The sequence below is a fragment of the Diabrotica virgifera genome, chromosome 9, assembly GCF_917563875.1.
Source record: "Diabrotica virgifera virgifera chromosome 9, PGI_DIABVI_V3a".
NCBI classification, from domain to species: domain Eukaryota; kingdom Metazoa; phylum Arthropoda; class Insecta; order Coleoptera; family Chrysomelidae; genus Diabrotica; species Diabrotica virgifera.
Genome location: NC_065451.1, coordinates 122556433 through 122577685, shown reverse-complemented (window position 1 = coordinate 122577685; position 21253 = coordinate 122556433). Strand labels below are relative to the sequence as shown.

The 21253-nt window shown below is 32.2% G+C and overlaps 1 protein-coding gene across 1 annotated transcript; it reads right to left on the bottom strand.

The window, feature by feature from the left end:
• Positions 1–16649: 16649 nt before the first annotated feature.
• Positions 16650–19518, bottom strand: LOC126891293 (uncharacterized). The gene is made up of 7 exons (XM_050660472.1): positions 19077–19518; positions 18736–18930; positions 18592–18675; positions 17943–18050; positions 17347–17573; positions 16771–16930; positions 16650–16717 (listed from the first exon to the last, which is right to left on the bottom strand). Exons 1-7 carry the CDS (start codon positions 19276–19278, stop codon positions 16650–16652), a joined length of 1044 nt encoding a protein of 347 aa, XP_050516429.1. The 5' UTR covers positions 19279–19518.
• Positions 19519–21253: the final 1735 nt, after the last annotated feature.

Below are 21253 nucleotides of genomic sequence, written 5' to 3'. Positions count from 1 at the left end.
TTCATATTTTGTAGAAATAAGTAGATAAGAACAAAAAAAAATATATATATAAAAATATAAAAAGAAAATAAAAACAATAAATTACCACAACCTAATTGAATCAAAATAGATACCTGAACAATATGCAGAGATAACTAATTAACTAATTTTTCAAATTCGTCTTTATTTCTTGCAATCATCACTTTACCGTCCTTAGTAATATGAAGTTTACCATTATCAGACCAAACATTTGTTAAACCAAATTTTTCTATAGCGTGGTTCAGCATCTTGACTCTTAAGGGGGTTAAATCTTCACGTATAACTATACCAGTGCCTTTCAATAACTTTTTTTTTCTATAAATAAGTTTTTTATTAGTAAAATAGTTTAATTTTATGAAAATGCCTATAACTTTATTCTGTTGCATCTTACGAATTCTATAGCACGACACAATGTCGTTATCTGACAGGGTAATAGACATTTTTTTGTTGAGTATATTTATAATTTCTTGGGAAGTATTTTCTTGAGGTTTCTCTTTCATACCAAATATTCTCAGGCTAGTTGCTCGCATGGATTGGTCTATCTGGTCCATTTTCATTTCCATTTTGCTTTTTACTAAATCGGCGTTGGTAAATTTATCTTCCAATTTCAGCATTTTGTTTTTAAAGTTTTCAATTTTCAATTCATATAATATTGATAAAAAAATATTAGAAAGAAATATTAATAAAAATGATGGAACAGTGCTATACTTCAAAAATTATCTTGACCACTGTTCAAAAATTATAGAAGTAGGGGAACATAAAGTAATACAAATGCTGGTAACATGTAATAACAACAAAAAAATATTAATCACTGCTCTTTACCCACCACCTTCAACGAATGTAGAACATTTCGTGTCAAACCTTGTGTGTTTGTGAGAGATCCTGGCTTCAGACAAAATCTATTTGCCACAAAACATGTAAATTCTTAATTACATTAAATGTTTTTATGTTGTCTTTTTCTTTAAACAAACTTAAAGGAATATCTAGAACAAACAAAATCATGTCATGCAGACTGTCATATTCTGGCTGGAGATACTAATATAAACATATTAGAAAATAATGATAATACTAACGATTACTTAAATACTCTCAGAATACAACTTTAACTCTTTAATAAATAAACCAACAAGACTAAATAACTGTCTGGATCACGTATTTGTAAAATTTAAATCCAAAGATCCAATAAACGATTGCAAAGCAGCTGTTCTAGATACAAATATTACAGATCATAAGGCCACTGTGCCGTTAAATATTATAAATAATCTACCCAACAGAAAGAAAGAAATATTAAATTACAATAACTTAAAATTGGACATTAAAGATTTTGATTGGACTGAGTATTATAACTTGAAAGATATGAATGATCTAACGGAAATATTAAGTATAAAGATATTAACGTTTTACATATATAAACATACGGACACCATTAAAATAAAACGTTATAATTTTAAAAGAAAACAGTGGATTACAGCAGGACTAGTAAACTCCATCAATAAACAAATAAACTATACAAACAACATCTAAATATGCCAGGTAACAAAAAGATAAAGGAAGCTTATATCAGATACCATAAACATTTGAATATAGTTATTAAAGCTGCAAAGAATAATTATTAAAAATAATAAATGTTCCAAAAAACCTGTGGAAAATAGTTCATAACTGTAATAACGAACAGAATAATACCAAAAACTTCAAAGAAATAGTTACTGAAAATAACCAATCTCTTACGAACATTGATGAGATAGCTAAAGAATTTAACGATTATTTTTCCACAGTCGGAGAAATATATTCGGAGGAAAATGGCCCGAAAAGTTAAAGCAAACCGTAGTTATCCCCATACACAAGAAAAGTGATCCTAAATTAACAAAAAACTATAGACCAATTTCCTTAATTAGTTCACTTTGTAAGATTTTAGAAAAAGCTTTAAAGAACCAACTAAAGAAATACCTAGAAAAATTCAAATTAATATCAAGCAAACAGTATGCTTTTAGAGAAGGGATCTCCACGGAAATTGCCATATCATATCTATCATATAAAATATATAACTTAGTTGATAACATACCAACGGCTTGTGTATTACTAGACTTTGCAAAGGCTTTTGATACAGTAAGTCACACACAATTACTAGATACTCTGATAGGCACAGGTATAAGAGGAAAAGCATATAATTTGATGAACAGTTATTTAAAGGGCAGGCAACAAGTAGTGAAAATAGAAGGGACACAAAGTAGTACAAGAAACATTAACTTTGGTATACTAACATACTGACTTTCCAAACTAAAGGCGACATTTTATTTCCTCTATTTTAAGTTTTGCCGATGACACTGCGATCCTATACTCTGCTGACACTTGGATCAATTTAAAGCTTACAATGGAAAAGGACCTAGGAAAGATTATAGATACATTCAGTCATAAGCTACGCACGGTAAATATTGAAAAAACACTGTATGTCCTTATTTACCAGTTATAAAAGTGGCTTACCCTATTATAACTCATTGATTATAGGAAATTAACAGTGCAAGTAGTACAAAGTATTTAGAAATTCAGATTGATTCATATCTTCGCTGGGATAAGCACATAAATCAAACTTGCAAAACTTTAATATGTATTTTATATTAATTTAGATATCTACAAGATATATTAGATATTCATCATTTAAAAATTATTTAATTCTCCTTAGTAGAGTCACGTCTAAGGCATGGAATTCTTAGTTGGAGTGGCATTGCAAATACGCACCTAAAGCAATTGAACATTATACAAAGAAAAATATTAAAAATTATTTACAATAAAAAACTAGGGCACAGTACTGACGATCTGTTTATTGAAGCTCAAAATTGTTTGTACTTGCAATGTTCACTAACCTATATAAAAATAAACAGTTACTTGTACCACTAGAACACACATACGATACTAGAAATAGAGCTCAGTCCTTTATTAGAACACACTTAACAAAGAAACTAGTTGGACAAAGCTTTGAATACCTTCAAATAAAAATATATAATTTGCTTTCTCAAACATACAAAACCTACTTAATTACTATAAATTCCTGCAAATTAATAAAGTGAATATTTGAGAGGTATTTAAAAAATAGAAATAGGTATTTAAAAAATAATAGAAAAATGTTTAACCATCTTTTTGAATAAATAAATAACATAAACCTGTAAAGCTATAATTAAACACAAAAAAAAATAAAAACTAAACGCTTAAAAATTGATGAACTTCACTTCATATCATGTTCTTTTTATTTATATTAATTTGTATTGTACCTGTTTTGCTTTTTTTTTGACAAAAAGCAAAACAACTGGGTCAGAAATAGAACAAAAGTCAAAGACGCAAGTCAACATATAACCAGGCTAAAATGGAGCTTCGCAGGTCATAACGCTAGACAAACGGACAATAGGTGGAATAGCACGATACAACAATGGAGACCATGGACAGGAAAGAGAGCAAGAGGGCGACCCCAGATGAGATGGGGAGACGACATTAAAAAGATAGGAGGAACGCACTGGAAACAGAAAGCACTAAACAGAAGCGAATGGAGGAAGCTGGGGGAAGCCTATGTTCAGAATTGGACGAATTAAAGGGCAAAAGAAGAAGAAGTATTGTACCTGTATGTAAAATTTTACTTCTTAGTAATAATTATTGTTTGAGACAATATAATAATTGTTATGTTATATATCCAACACCAAATGAATTAGTGAATTTTTGCAAACAAGTGCATCATTTTGCATATGGGCTTTATTTACTATAAGCTTTAGCTTTATCACGAAATCCACTGAGATTTTATCTGATGTCGGACAAGACGTTTTTATTCAAAATGTGTGTCTTATTTGTTTGGAAGGAGGAAAACGGGTTAATTTTCAAGAAAAATCTGTCATGATAAATATATGCGGCATATATTCTCAAAATTTGATGATCTAAAAATCAAAATTTTTTAAATTACACAAAAACTGTTATAGATCCTATATGAGTTCAAAGAACATTGTCTGGTACAAGTCAAAAAATATTAAACTGACATTTGATTTTCGTGGAGACGATATTTTTCAAAAACGGTCCTTGCGATCACCTTTTAATTCACAAAAGTGCATCTTTTGTCACAAGTGCTCACCGAAACAAAAACTATGTCAAGTTATGACTAATAATATGCAAGAAGAGATAAGAGCGATATCACGAAGCAACTCTGTTCTCTTTGCGATAATTGGATACAACGACTTAATTGGCTCAAAAAGAAAATATCATGCAGCTTGCGTTTCAACTGAATTACGCTATCTAAATAACAAATATGTTGGAAATTATTATATTAGTATTAGACTAATATTAATAAAACAGACAATGAAGAATTTTGGAAACTTTGGAGAAAATGGAGAATGGTTTTGAAAAAAGTAAAGGATACAACACAGAAAATCAATTGGCAAAAGGTATCGTGAATTTAGTGGCATTGACGACATGAGCGAGAAACAAATAATTAAAAAAATGTAAATCCATTTTTGGGATGGTGCTGAATCAGTAAGGTCTCCTAGACAAAAAGAGCCCACAATATTTTTACGGAAATTCTCGAAAGAACAGGCAACTGAGACAACCGTTCACAACCACGACGAACCTGATACTCTCAGTTTCGGTGCATCGGAGCAACACATTCTAGTCAAAATCTGCCAAGCTATCTGCAGTGAAATAAACAAGATTTCAATTGAGTCCCATTTAAAAAAAATGAATGTTAGAGACTTCAAAAAGTCTATTACTGAAAGTTTGTATTCTCTTGTTTGTTAACTTTAGTGTCCGCAATGAAAGCGATAATGAAAGAGAAACTGAAACTGTAAGCATTAGCCAATAAATTATATTTTCCTGTTCAAAGGGAAAAATAAAAACTCCAAAGCATATTAAGCTAGGACTTTTGACTCATCATGAAACAAGATCGAAAAAACTTGTTGAAGCAATGCACGCTTGCGCTCATTCAATTTTATACATCGATACTCTTCAGTGCGTAACAACATCACCCAAGAAGAAATTCAACTTTACTTGGAGAATGATCATGTGTCCATACCGAGACAATTGGTACCCGATAGATTGATAATTTACTGCTGACAAGATTGACATTTTGCAAGAGACCTTCGACAAAACACCTACTTTTTACGGAACCCAAATTGCTGCCTTCCAGTGAAAATATACCTGGACAATTTAAATTTTTGCCGTATAATCAGCAGCTGGCAATACCTAATTATTTTCATTCCCTTCACAAAATTTATTTTGACAAATCAAAAAGTACAATCTGAGGAAAATAAACTGAGTATCATAGAAAAGGGTGAGAATCTTAATAACATAAGATATTGTAACAGGGCATGGTGTATTTGCAGAATGATGAACTTTGTTAGGAATCACACCGTTATTCCACAGTGGTGAGGATTTCATAAACTGACTTTGGAGAATAAGTCACATGCAACTACCTACGGCTACTTACCTGTACTACCTCATATCTCGTCAGAATATGACACCGTTTGGACTGTTATCATAAAGTGTAGTGAAATTGCTAAGAAGCTAAATAACAGTGACACCGTACTGATGTTTTATCAAGCGATCTATTATAAAGCTAAAGAGCTCCAATGCTCCCAGCCAGAAGACATAAACAATGTAGTTATTCGTCTAGGTGGATTCCACATTGGAACTTCCTCAAAATAATTGGTCAGTTGATGACAGATTCTAGACTTTCTGATGTATGGTTGGACAGTGGTCCGTATGCCGTCCACAATTGATTGTATTTTATCTGGTAAACAATACAATAAAGCTCTACGAGCCTATAAATTGACGTACGAAGCTTTGTCAATGTTATTAATAACTCTTCATAAGAAGTGGCTTTTAGACTGTGGCAGTCCTTCTGTACATTATATTAACTTAATTCATATTGGTACATCGGAAATCATCAAAACTCGTGAACTTTTGGCATAGTTTCCAGAATTCATTGCAGCTCAAACTACCACGGGCAAATACTGGAATGTATACTTGGAAATGGTAGATATTTCTATTAGAATTTTAGTTCGCTCAAAGAAGCGGAAACTCGGAAAGACATTTGTCCAGTTTTCGAAAAATGATGCATTTGACCATGTGAAATATTCTCGCTGGGAAACAATATATTTGATGAACATATACAAACTTCATGAGGAAGCTCCAGAAGTTCATGAAGAATTTATAAGAGGGAATTTTGTTGTGAAACGATTGAATGGAAACTTTAACCAACTATCTGTAGATAAAGCTTTAGAATATATAAATAAAAACTCAAAAGATGCAGGAGGAATGGATTGACCAAAAACAGCACAAAACTAGATGAATGGTTTTTAAGATACAACATTATTGGCATGAAGGTAGATGAATCAGTCATCAAGTTAAAACGTAGAAGCTGAAAAGAAACGGATGAAAATTGATGTGGATTCTGTACAAAAACTGCGTGATGGATTTTTACGATTCAATGTATTTTCCAAAAATGAAAATCGTCTTCTCGTAATTGTAATTTCAACCCATGAGATTGCATCACCAAATGTTCAAGCATCTTTATTAAATACACAAAAAATTGGAGAAGAAGGCTTAGCAAAATTTCTTGATACTGTTTTAACTCCCAATTTTTACAAACGTGTAAAGAATAATCTTCCAATACTTCGTCGTGCAGGTCACTCTAAAACTGTCGCTGAAAAGAAGAAAACCATTCAAGCTGGACAAGAGCTGTTGCAAAAAATAAGCAGCCAAGGCAATTGAAGGAAAAATAAATTATGAAGACATTTTCAAACATGAATTGACAGCTCATCTAATGTCACTTGCACCTGCAAGAGTTTTATCGGTACCAGCAAATAAATCTGTCTGAGGCTGTATAATAGAACAGTTTACAGTTACGACTAAACATCTACCGTTACTGTTACAAAATCACAAAACATGTCACATTTCTGATGGTATGGGCTTGATCCAAGGTAAACCATCCAACGCCAAATGATTTGGCGACTATGCAAAAATTTTAAAATCAATAGTGTTCAGAAATCCTACAGCGCTAAAGGGATCGATTTTGTTTTGGATCACTACCAAGAATTTTACATGAAAGACAGAACAAGACAAAAGAGAGGCGCCAAAAATGAATCAATAGAACGATCAATTAAAGGTCCGGATACAGTATTACCTCAAAAAGGGAATTTATTTATTAATTCAGTTTTTAATAAAAATAAAACCTTACAAATTTCTGGAGCAATTAGCTAGTCGAATAGTACTTAACAAATTGTTCAACTCACTTCGTAACCAGCGGAGGATTTTCCGACGTTTTACATTACAAAATAAAGTTTGGTTTGAATTGTGAACTATTAGTCTCATCACATGAAGAGGCCGATACCAGAATAATATTACACATTTTGTCAGCAAAAATGGAGGGATATACAAGATGTATAGTCGACTGTAAATAGCTACTCCAGGCCCATTTTAAAGATCTTTTAACTCCAGAAGTTTGGATGAGAGTTGGAGCAAAGGACAACTAAAGAATTATACGTATGCACGAATTCTCAATGGATCACTCCCTAAGGAAATGTTTACCAGCCTTTCATGCCCTCACCGATTGTAATACTACCAGCAAGTTTGCAACTCTTGGGAAGAAAACATATTGGAAGGTATTTCTATCAAATTATAGGCTCCTATCTAGAGCGGGAAGTGAATAATATTTGAGTAAAGTTAACATCTAACGAAAATATTAATACTCTAAGAGGTATTTTGGCCACTAAGAAACTTATTCATAAACTGCCTCCTACTTTAGACTGTCTCAGGTAACACTGCCTCCGTGTACACTTCCAAACTAAGATATGCCTATGTAGTGTGACACCAAGACCATCTCTGACGAATCCGTTGCTAAGTGGCTGGAGTAAGGAAATGGAGAGCTGGAAACAGTTTTAAGCACGGAACCAGTTTTAAGCACGGAACCCATGTTGCCGAAAGATACATATATGTTAGATCACTGATCACGTATTTGACTTTTTAAAAAAGAACTTTATTTGTTACACAATAATATTTCACAATAGTATAAAATTAAATTATTTTAAAATGACTACAATAACTGGACTTTATTTTAAGACAGTTGTAAGAAAATTCTTTGAGACTGGTAGTGTTCACAATAAGAAACGGACAGGAAGAAAACGTCTATCCGAAGACAAACAGATTTCTGTGTTAAGTGAGTTTGTCGTTAATCCGTCTACTTCTACTAGAACTGTTGCTCACGTTTGTGAAGTAAATCAGAAATCTATTTTGAAGGTTCTGAAGAAAAATAAATTTCATATATATGAATACAAAATAAGAATGGTTCAAGAATTGACAGAAGATGACCCAGATAGACGGATGGAATATTGCGAAACCATGAGAAACAACCTTGCACAGAATCCTGATTATCTTCCACACATTTGCTTTAGTGACGAAGCGACTTTTTTTTTGAACGGTCACATTCACCGGCAAAATGTTAGATACTGGCCTGATGAAAATCCCAGATTATTTCGAGAAGGTCACACTAAGTTTCCACAAAAACTAAATGTTTGGGCAGGCATATTAGGTAACCACGTTGTAGGCCCAATATTTATAGACGGTAACTTAAATGGTGAAAGTTACCTAAATATGTTGGAGACCGAGATAATGCTGGCAATCAATGACATAATTACAAATCATCCGCAAGAGTTCCCGCAAAATGTCATATTTCAGCAAGACGGAGCTACGCCCCACTATGTCGCCAGAGTGCGAAATTACCTACATGTTTTCCCGGCAATATGGAATGGCAGACAGGGACATATAGAGTGGCCACCAAGACCTCCTGACTTAACTTAATTAGATTTTTTTTATGGGGTTACTTAAAATCCAAAGTGTATCAGATACAACCAGATACAATTGACCAACTACGCCAGAGAATTATTTCAGAATGCCGTAATATTGATCAAGCTCTGAAGCTATTTTCTTGTGGCATTTTTACAATTTTAACTATTTATAATGGGAAATAAGCCACAATATTATTAAAAAATGATTTTTATTAATAATTTTTATTTTTTATTTTCCTGAAAGAAACAGATAGTAAAAAGAGAAAAATCAAAGAAGCGGCTCTAATTATGCTAAACGAAACCAATTGTGTCGCAAATTCCTCGGTGGAATGCAGTAGGATGTGGATATCCATACTGAAAGAGGAAGTCAATAGAAAGAAAATACCACAATTAGTCGAGTTAATACATATTTTATATTTTAGTATTACTTATATATCCATGTATTATTGATATTATTTATAATTTAAACAAAATTATAGTAAAGTCAGAATTTAGTATTAATTTTGAGAGTAAATTAAATGTAAGACCAAATACTTACGATGTCGGGATAGTATCACGAGGTTTTTCCTGGTTTTCCCTCGTGATTTACTATGAGATCTCTAACGCGAGAATTTTAATGTCACCGTTGCATGTGGTTGTCTTTTTAAAGACAGATCACATGCTATGATTTTTTTGTGACGGATATTCTTGAGTTGGGGTTGATTTCATGTAATCGAATGAACTATCTTTCAGTAAAGTCGTCCCAGGAACGCAACTCATAAATATTGGCAATATCATTTTAAAGTCTTCTACTTTAAAATGTATCATATGTATCTGAATTGCCGATATAAATGAGTCAAATTAAATAAATTATTAGAAGAATTTTTTTACTAAGCAACAACATTTTTGTTTATGTTAATAGTATTTTGTATTTTGACAACGGCACCCGATTTGGGCGTCGAAACGTTAATAAAAATCATTTTTTAATAATATTGTGGCTTATTTCCCATTATAAATAGTTAAAATTGATCAAGCGATGTTGCAAAAAGTTAGAGAAGAAACATATATTACGGACAAGAATAAATGCGCAACATTTTGAACAAATTTTACATTAACAAAAGTTTTCGCTTCTAATTATGTTGCAATTTGTTTATTCAGTATTAGTTGTTGTCACTTGCAGTTCGTTACGTATCTTAAATAATTAATTTAGTTCTAATAATTTAGACTGTCGATAAATATTTTTTACTTCCATTTAAAACAAAATGTTTTATACCACCTAACAAATATTAACTCAAACGAAAAAATTCATTAAATTGCTGCAAGGTACGTATTAAAATTCTTTCTCGCATAATTTAAATTCTGTAAATTTTTGAACCAAAGTGTTCCCATTTTTGAAGTCAGTATTTCAAGAGCTTTTAAATGATGTATCACATGATGTACTTTCCCATTTAAAAAAATCAAAGTTATGGCTGTCACCTGACGAGGGATCGCGTAAAGTTCGAAACGTTGATGCTATAATATACTATGATTAGTTTAAAAATCGACCTGTCCGAGCGTTTTGCTTAGATTCTTAAAATAAACAAGTTAACAGGGGGGGGGGTAATACTTATTCCAGCGCACTGTATACACATATTGACATTACATATTTTAGAGTTGTTATCAAGAAGTTCTTATATTTTTTCATAAATATGCTGTTTTTTGCTTTCAAAATATCGTTGGTCTAATGAGCAAATTGCCTAAGTCACAAATTGAAAATTTTACAGGAGAGACAAAAAACTTTGGAACAAAAGTAAAAAAAGAGAAAATTGCCTAACTCCATGCAATACATAATTGACCAAAATTAGTTAAACAAAATATTTAAACAAACTTTCTACTTATATACTATATCCATATTAATAATAATAGTCAAAATATATTTATTTACCTACATTTTCTAACGTTTTCAATCAAAGCAACTTCAGAAACACTGACATAGGCAATATTCGTCTGAATGGGAAAGAACGTTTGGACTTAAGCAAAATTCGTTTAGCAAAATTGGCGCTAAATAAAAAAATAATGGCGCTTGTGGGAATTGTCAGGCGGTAGCTTTTACCGTCTACTACTAGATGACACCAAAAAACAATTTTCGGAAAAAATGGACTTGGGCAATTTGCTCATTAGACCGACGATATATGGTTCCATGTGGACTCACAAAGGTCTTTACAGGTACTTAGTGTAATTACTTTTTGAGATGTGTTAATATATACCTAGAAGCACCAGGGCGGTCATTTTGACTGTTTTCTATTTTTGACCCTCTGTATTACAAGTTATTAATAGTTATTCTAGAAACTTAAAAAATTAGGACTTTGCTACATCTATTTAATGATTACAAGTTCTCTTTTGCAGGTAGGTACTTAGTGTAATAACTTTTAGATATGTTGATGTCTACCTAGAAAAATGCGGTCCTTATTACGGAGGAGAAGTATCAGATCTGAGCGATGATCAACAGATAAATTTGAACTTGCGTCGGCAATATGGAACCTATTTATAGAGAATTGTATATTTTGCTACACCTACAACTGGCTAAAATTTATCTATCGACGAACAGTTTTTTCCTACAAATGCAAAATGTCACTGCACCCAGTACATGGCGTATAAACCCAATAAGTTTGGAATCAAATTCTGGATTACAACTAATGTCTAGTTCAAATATTTATTGCACGGATTTCCTTACCTACGGAAAAATGAACAACGACCAAACAATCAACTTCTAGGGGAACATGTAATTAGCCGTCAAATGGGCCCATCAATGATTAAGGGAAGAATGTCACAACACATAAAAAATATTACGAAAGAAGGTTACCGGCAGTACTGGAACAATAAGCCGAGCAAGAAAGAATATTCCTCCGTTAATAAAAAGCAAAAATATGGAATTACATATACACATCAAAAATTTTCATACACGAAGACTTGAGCTAGGGAAACCAGGGAAACCAGGTCGTCCACTTACAATAACGAAGTTCTAAATGCACTTTTTCTCAAATTGTAAATTTTAGCCTAATAAGGTTCTAAGTGTTCTTTTTTATCGAATTTAAATAATTTACGGTTAATAAACCGTAGCGCCATCTAACCACGGAAATATGTTTTAGAAGAATCGCGGAGTTCTATCTGCAGCGATTTTCGTCAATTTCATTTAACAGGGTTCTATCTACATACAGGTAGCACTTTGTAATTCCCAAACAGTAGTTACACCGTTGATATAGTATTAATGAAAAATGATTTCTGCTTGTATTATAACCTTAATACACAAAGAAACAGATAAACTCTCAATTTACAGGTATATTTTGTACTAATTTTAACTATAGTTTTCACAAACCAAAAAAGACATGTGAAACCTGCTCTCCACCTTTTACTTAAAGGAAAAAGAAAATGACTAAATAAGGCTGAAGCCGAATCTATGGAAAAACAGAACAGTGACATTCCAGCTTTATGTTTTGACTTGGAAAATGTAATAACTTGCCCAAGATCTTCTATTGGTAATTATTTTTTTTACCAAAACTTACTATGTACAATTTAACAGGGCATTTATCCACAACAAATAAGGCATATTGTGCAATATGGATAGAAACTCTCCAGGGATGGAGTCGAAACTGCCTGGCCAGTGCGTTCAGAAAAATTATAGAAAAGGTTTTAGAAGAAAATCGTCTTAGACAACTTATCACTTGGAGTGAGGTTTTAACAATGAAGTATTCCATTCCTGGATACGGTGCTGTACAGGAGGTAGACAATATTCATAGCCAAATTGAAAGGCACATGTATAAAACACAATTTTTCTCACCTCTTGGCTTTATAAGGGAACTGAAACAAATTAACAAAAAAAAAACTCTTTCAAATCATTCAAATGAAAGAGTCAGATTTTAGGGATTATGTGTTCAAAACAACTGAAATTTGAAAACATTCCGTTTACCAAAGTACGTTCTCTAAGATTTTCAAAACATGACTTAACCGAAGTATGTTTTAAAAACAGTCACACAGAAGATAAATTTACTAAAGTGTCAATAAGGCCGGCCAATCCAGTACTCTTATGCCGCAGCAAAAAAACTGCAGAAGTGCAAGTTCCACCTAATCTTGTACCTAAAATTCTTTCCGCAAAAAAAGAAATTTCAAAGGAAAAAATCAGCGCCATAAAGAAAATGGGCATCATTTTTCATTGTCCATATCACATCACATCATATCGTCATCATGGTCTATGCCAGGGGTCACCAATTAGCGGACCGCGGTCCGCATCCGGACCGTGAGCTAGTTTTGTGCGGACCGCGATTAAATTCAGAATATAGTGTTTTGCAATTGAAAATGTTTGGCCATGAAATTGTGTACTATGTTTGTCAACTTATATGTGCGTAGCCGCTTTTTCAAGAATGAACTTTATTAAAAATCGGTACGGATCTGAGCTAACAGATGAACCTCAACTCCCTACCTAATGAAAATTAGTTGAACTAAACTCATTCCAGACTTCAGACAGGTGTAACATTTTTTTACATAGAAAACAATTTTTTTAAATAAATTCAAAATTATATTTTTGCCCGAAAATGTATTTTTAGGTTTTTTGGGAAATTTTAAACAAAAAAGGTTTCTTGTCATTTTTCTTAAAAGTTGATAGTTTTCGAGTTATAAGCGATTTAAAATGTGAAAAATGCGAAAATACGCACACACATTTTCGAGGCTTGAACACTCATGTGCAAATTATTAGTTTTCCGGTTGACTAGTGCTTAAGGTGATACAGTAGCGATCAACAGGTAGCCAAAACGCGTTCCAGGATTGCGGCTGTAATTTTGAATACTTTTTCGAGATATTTGGCACACGTATTCGTAATATAATAAAGAATGGCGGTACAGAGCCCAATTTGAAAAATATATTAATATGTGGAAATTACTCTGTAATTACATACAATATTAAAAAACGAGCCTGTACCGCCATTAAGAAGAACAAAAAAATACACTTTCTTCAAATAAACTTTAGTAGTTCCAAAATGACACAAAATCTAGGCATCGGATAAAAAAGTTTATTTGAAGAAAGTGTATTTTTTTGTTCTTCTTAATGGCGGTACAGGCTCGTTTTTTTAATATTGTATTTAATTACAGAGTAATTTCCACAAATTGATATATTTTTCAAATTGGGCTCTGTACCGCCATTCTTTATTATATTACGAATACGTGAGCCAAATATCTCGAAAAAATATTCAAAATTACAGCCGCAATCTGGGAACGCGTTTTGGCTACCTGTTGATCGCTACTGTATCACCTTAAATTGAAGCTTATACATTCAATTTCAAGATTCTAGCGATTAATCGGGGCTAATCTCAATATAGATCGTTGTTTTTTAATTGTTAATCGTCGCACTTTATGATGCGTCTCTGTCGCATGTATTATACATATTATACGTACTTATGCCAAAAATTCCCAACAAATACTGGACATTTATTAAAATTTTATAATATATTATTAACATAGTTTTTTTAGATAATTTATTTATTTATTCAATTAATTATTGCCAATGTGCTAATTAAATACGCCAATCATATAGTGCGATACGCACCACATAGTGCGACTTGCCGCCGCGGCGGATTAAGTGTCGAGAGGACGCGTATAATTAACAATTAAAAACAACGGTTTAAATTAAAATATGTCCGATTACTTATAAGAAACTTGAAATTGATTGTTTAAACTTCAATTTAGGCACCTGACAACCTCAAAAATAATTATTTACACATGAGTTTTAAAGCTTATTTTCGCATTTTTTAGATTTTAAATCGCTTAAAACTCGTAATCTATCAACTTTTGCGAAAAAAGATCTTTTTTGTTTAAGATGACCCAAAAATGAAAAAACATTTTCGTGGCAAAAAACGTGATGTTTTGAATTTTTTCAAAAAAAAGTGTTTCAACAATTTCTGCCTAAAAATTTCGCCCGGTACCCTTCTGATTTGTTGTTATGATGGATATATTTTTTACCAAGTATCCACAAAGAAACCGAATCAGAACAACCGGATATAGGTAGCATTAGGTCCGGACCCCGGAAGTGTCACAGGTTTTCGAAACGGACCGCCAGGGAAACTAATTGGTGACCCCTGGTCTATGCCACAAAATGAGCAAGACTCTTATAGTCTAAGAGCTGGGAGCGGATTTTGTGCGTGATAAGTAATATGGAAAAACTATACGGGGATATCGCACCAAAATTTGGGAATAAGTAGGTCATGACGTACCTAAGTAAAATCTCTAGGGGCGCAACGCTGCGTGGCCGACAAAGGGGTGGGGGTAGGGGTGAATATAAAAAATATAAGGGTTTTTTTGCGACGTTCGTAATTGAGTTCGTGCACCAAAATTTGGACATAAGTAGACCATGACATAAATAAGTAAAATCCCCAGAGCCGGAAACCAGAGTGGGTGAGGAAGGTAGTTTGTTATAAGGGGTCAAAGTTCCTTTTTTTATTATTTTTTTTGTGACGCTCATGATCAAGATAGTGCACCAAAATTTAGGAATAAGTAGATCATGACGTAGGTAAGTAAAATCTCCAGGAGTGGAACTCTTCGTGGCCGACAAAGGGGAGGGGTAGGGGTGAATATAAACAAATAAAAGGGGTTGTTTGCGACGTTCGTGACTGAGATAGTGCACCAAAATTTGGGAATAAGTAGACCATGACATAACTAAGTAAAATCCCCAGACGCGGAAACCAGAGTGGCGGACGAGGGTAATTATAAGAAGTAAAATTGGCGTTTTTTATTATTTTTTTTTTGTGGTGCTAATGATGGAGATATTGCACCAAAATTTGGGAGTAACCCAGATAACACAAAGACATCTTAAAGTAATCTAAAAGATAACTTACTAAAGATGTTTTAGACGTCTTAAAGATGTCTGGTATTTCCGGAAAGATATCTTTACGACGTCTTAAAGATGTACGGAAGTTACAAATCCTTACATCTTAAAGATGTCTTTTTTTGACATTTTAAAGATGTCTTTTTTTGTCTATTATTAAGGTGTTTAGGATCAGGGCCGGCGATAACGGGCCTGCAAGGGATGCACTGCAGGCGGGCGGCCCCGTTTTAAGGGGCGCCAAAATGAAATTTTTTTCTGCTGGTGTTATCATCAGCCAGCCCTTTGCGTCCACTGCTGGACATAGGCCTCCCTCATTTTTGTCCATTGTGCTCTATCTGGAGCACTTTGCATCTAATTTCTAGACATGGTGTTATACAAAATACTAATTTAATAAAACCCGAGGGCAATTTTGCTACTTTTGCAGGCGGACGCGCTATAACTTAGCACCGGTACTGTTTATGATAATTTTCTTTTTAATTTTTTATGAAATATTTTAAATGAACTTTTAATAATAGTTATTTATGATATAAGTGTTAAAAGTACACTTTAAGGCACGCATGTGAAAGTTTACATGAGTGTCTTAATTCATATGAGTGTCTTAAAAATGTACTTTTTAACACGCATATCATACAACATTTTTTCTACAAACGTAATTACAGGACAATAACTACAAAAACTTTTACTTGAACTTGACTGACATTCAATTTTTATATTTTTTTGACATTACATCAAAATTGTCTATACGGTCAATACGAACTGCAGTGCCTTAAAAATATTTTAAAGCACTAGTGCCTTAAAGTAGCATTTTTAACGCACGCATGGAGTGCTAAAAATTGCATTTTTAACACGGTTGTAGAAAAAAATAATTAGGTTCTAAAAATACGTTTATTGCTATTTAACTTTTACACATACATACTTAAAATATTAAAAACTAATTTTTACATTAATTTTTTTTATTGATTTTATAGTTGTTTCTATCAAATGCTCTTCTTAACCAAACTGAATAGCTGATTGTGCTTCTTTTGTCGTTTTTGTTAAATTTGTTGCTATTAATGCCTCTAAAAAAAGGTACGAACATTATAAAATATATAAAATATAGAATAAGCTTTACCAATTATTAGATTTGCAATTCTGGTATCACAAAACTTTTGTTTTCCTTTTTGTCCCAGCCAACTGTACTTTAGAGCTTGCTCATTGGTAATAATTAATTTACCAACTCTTGAGACAAAATCATAGGCTTTCGATCCGCCTACTTTAACAAGCTCCGATACCTAAAAAATATATTTTTAAGAGCATATTGTTAAGGTAAGCTGTTGAATTAGGAGACATGCATTTACTCTTGATAACAAAGTTAATTTTTTACTTTAATAATATAACAATCTAAATCTAAACCTACTGCATTATTAAAATCTGTGGAGTCTTCTAAATATCCCTCAAATAAAACTATATCTTCAATTCAACAGCTTACCTTAACAATATACTCTTAAAAATATTTTAAAAGCATATATTAAGAGCATATTGTTAAGGTAAGCTGCTGAATTAGCATCTTAACAACATGCTCTTAAAAATATATTTTTAAGAGCATATTATTAAGGTAAGCTGTTGAATTAGGAGACATGCATTTACTCTTGCGATAACAAAGTTAATTTTTTACTTTAATAATATAACAATCTAAATCTAAACCTACTGCATTATTAAAATCTGTGGAGTCTTGTAAATATTCCTCAAATAAAACCATATCTTCATCACAAGATATGGGAAATACCACTGAAGAAACTGATCTGAAAAAGCTTTTGCTTGTAGTTTGTGTTCTAGCTACCAGCTCTTGTCTTAATTGTTTTACTTCACCTAATATTTCCAACATCATGCCTCTTAAGATGTGACCTTGTTGTAAAAGTGGCTTTACAGTTTCACCTTAAAACAAAAAACAATGATTTTGCATTGTTACATTTAATATTCTTGTCATAGAAGGTATATAAGTACAACAGATTATTAGATGTATACAGAACTGCAGAAAAGGCAGGTATAGTTGGTTCGCTAAACTCAGTCACAACTGGCTAGTAATTTTAGTAAGTAATTTTTCCAATTAGGTAAAATTGGCAAAAAAATAATTACTAAACAGTTAATAATTACTAAATATTTAGTAATTTTGCCAATTTTCCCAAAACTAGCCAAAAACAAAACAAAAATACCAACTAAAATCACTAGCCAGTTATGTCTTAGTTTAGCGAACCAACTATAAATCAACTAATGACTATATATAAATATTGTAAATACACAAACCTATTTCGAAACGACATTTGCACTGTGTTGTCTGAACAGTTGATTCTCTGATGATAGATTCATCATTAATAGATGTAATAGAACTCAAATTGTTTAAATTTTTCTGACCTAAAAAATTAAAAATTTCCTAAAAAACATTTTTGCAAATGCTTCACAATGTTTTTGAAACATAGATAAACAAACATACCACAATTGTTTGAAAATTATCTTCTACGAAAAAAATATCTTAAAGACTGCTTAAAAAGTCATTATTCCTAGACGTTATATTGAACTATATATTTTGAAATACAGTAGAACCCCGATTATCCGTGTGCGAATTATCCATGCTACGATTTTCTATTATTCAAATTGCATTTTTGAGGTTGTATCAAAATAGTGTCACCGTAATAAATCAATAGAAAAATACTATACGACTAGAGGGAGACTCATAACGAAAGATTTATTTTTTCTATCTTTTTATGGTAGCTACATACGTATGTATATATGTACATATGTATTATATATAAGAAATAAATGTTCGGATTATCTGTGCTTTTCAATTATCCGTGCCAGATTCGGTCACGAGGAGCACAGATAATCGGGGTTCTACTGTACTACCAATTATAAAATTATGAGACTTTTACAATAAGCAAAAAATATATGTACTTACAAAGTGGATCAGATGAAGAAGAATCTACTTCGTTAGTGGATTTTTGTACCATGATTTCCAGTCCATTGTTTTTGTTTTCTTGACCTAATAAACATTATTAATCAACATAACAATTATTGTAATAAACAAGATAAAATATCATACCATAATTTCTTTTTGATGGTCTTTTAATTTTTGGAGGAGATGGTAAAATACTTTCTTCTATAGATTCCTCATCACTGCTGGATAATATTTTTTGAATAACCTTTCTCTTTTTATTGTTTCCAGTATCTGATTCAGTTTCTAACTCACTGGTATTCTCTGCAATTTTAGCTTTATTTCTTGCTATCCAATAATCATCTAAAACAACAAAACAGTATTCCTGTATAAACAACATTTTTACAAAAAGTAGTTGAAAGATTTTATTACGTCAATATCTTTTGAACATTTTTTACATGAAGTAATCGATTGAAAGCATAAAAATTGAAAAAGAAAATGAAACTTACTAAAGGTTGCATTACGGAAAATCTTGATTTGATGGCTTGGCCAACAAGTGTTGAGTGGTTCTGACTTTTTAATTGCATTAATTAATTTTTCTGGTGCAAAAGAAGGCCAATGGCAATTATTGCCTTGAATCCATGATGATGGTACAGCTTCAACAGTTGTGTCATCTAAGAACTGTACTACGGTCCAAGTATTATCAACCATGATGGATTTATTCAGTCCTTATGTTGACCTTCCAGAAAAATTGTAAAATATGTTAAAATCATTCAAAATTATGCTTATACTTTAAAATTTATAATACAATTTATGATCCATGCAAAATACAACACTAGGCACTTTTTTAAGTTAAATATTTTAAAAATTTATTTTGGAAAAACATTACAAGTAAATAAATGTATCGATCTAATTGTAGAACATTGAACAGACTAGAATTAGTATAACATCAGAGTATAGAGTATAGACGCTGTTGTTTGAATCCAATATAAACATAACATGATGCCAATTCAGCAAAACAAAAATTCTTAAAATCTCTAATTGATAGGTTTAAATATAGAACATGAACTATTGTCCAATGGAAAATGTAGTACATATTAGATGAATTATTAAAATACTTGAAAATGTTTTATTAATAACAAACTAGTATTTAATTCGTAATGTAAATTTAAAATAATGGATTTTCAACGAAATTCCTGGTATTAAACTAATTTGGCAAACCCGAATTTTATAAATCAATATAAAAATAACAATGAAGTTAGGCAGTTCTTTAATCAGTGTGGAGCTAAAAAAACAATAAATAGTGACTGTATTGTAAACAACGAACTGTCAAGACATCTAAACAGTTCATTGTTTGTAGTTCTTGTCGATATGGCTGCCAAATCGTTCAAAACATCAGTGTGTTAAAGGAACAACACAATAATCAATCATTTTTAAAAGTTGTAGTCAAAGTTGTTGTCAAAAAATATTATTCGAAAAGTAGGAATGTAATAAACTAATATCAAATCTTTAAAATATGAAAAGTAATCACACAACACAGCGTTCTTGTTCCCCTTTTCTCCTGTGTATATATGTTGAACTCAAACAAAGAGAACGGATACTGTTTCTAGTCTGTTCAATGTTCTAAGGATCTAATTAACATCTATTTGCTTTTAATTTTAAACAAAAATGAAAGGAAATATTCCCAAATTTTGGTCCACTATTTCAATCACTAACGTCGCAAAAAACCCTTTATATTTTTTATATTCACCCCTACCCCACCCCTCTGTCGGCCGCGCAGCGTTCCACCCTAGAGATTTTACTTAGTTACGTTATGACCTACTTATTCCCAAATTTTGGTGCACTATCTCGATCATGAGCGTCACAAAAAAATAATAATAACCGCGACTTTGACCCCTTATAACTACCGTCGTCCCCCACCTCGGGTTTCTGGCTCTGAGGATTTTACTTAGTTATGTCATAATCTACTTATTCCCAAATTTTGGTGCACTCTCTATCATGAGCGTCACAAAAAAATAATAAAAACCGCGACCTTGACCCCTTATAATTACCCTCGTCCCCCACTCTGGTTTCCGGCTCTGGGGATTTTACTTAGTAATGTCATGGTCTACTTATTCCCAAATTTGGTCTACTATCTCAATCACTAACGTCGCAAAAAACCCTTTATATTTTTTATATTCACCCCTACCCCCACCCCTCTGTCGGCCACGCAGCGTTCCGCCCCTAGAGATTTTACTTAGTTACGTCATGACCTACTTATTCCCAAATTTTGGTGCACTATCTCGAACATGAGCGTCACAAAAAAAAATAATAAAAACCGTAACTTTGACCCCTTATAACTACCCTCGGCCCCCACTCTGGTTTCCGGCCGTTGGTGAAAGTCATGTACACAGCTAATTCAACATATCCCCGTATAGTTTTTCCATATTACTTATCACGCACAAAATCCGTTTCTATCTCTCCGACTATTACAAAGCTCTGTTAAATTTAGAATAATATTTCATTTATTTACTTATAGTTAGTTCACTTAAGGTTTTATATTAGAAATATTTGTTTTGATTTTAAAAAACCAATAAAATCTTTTAAAAATGTTCACTTAGAACTTCATTTTAATTTCATGGGGTATGAAGTGAAAATTATCTTTATCTAACAAAGTTGTAACTGGCAGTTAAAACCATATTCGATT

Excerpts from the sequence above, each read along its gene's own strand:
- LOC126891293 (XM_050660472.1), bottom strand. The coding sequence starts at position 19,278 with ATGGTTGATAATACTTGGACCGTAGTACAGTTCTTAGATGACACAACT. Across the intron at positions 18,931-19,076 it reads TTTCCGTAATGCAACCTTTA|ATGATTATTGGATAGCAAGA; the intron begins GTAAGTTTCATT and ends TTGTTGTTTTAG. Across the intron at positions 16,718-16,770 it reads AATTGCAAATCTAATAATTG|AGGCATTAATAGCAACAAAT; the intron begins GTAAAGCTTATT and ends ACCTTTTTTTAG.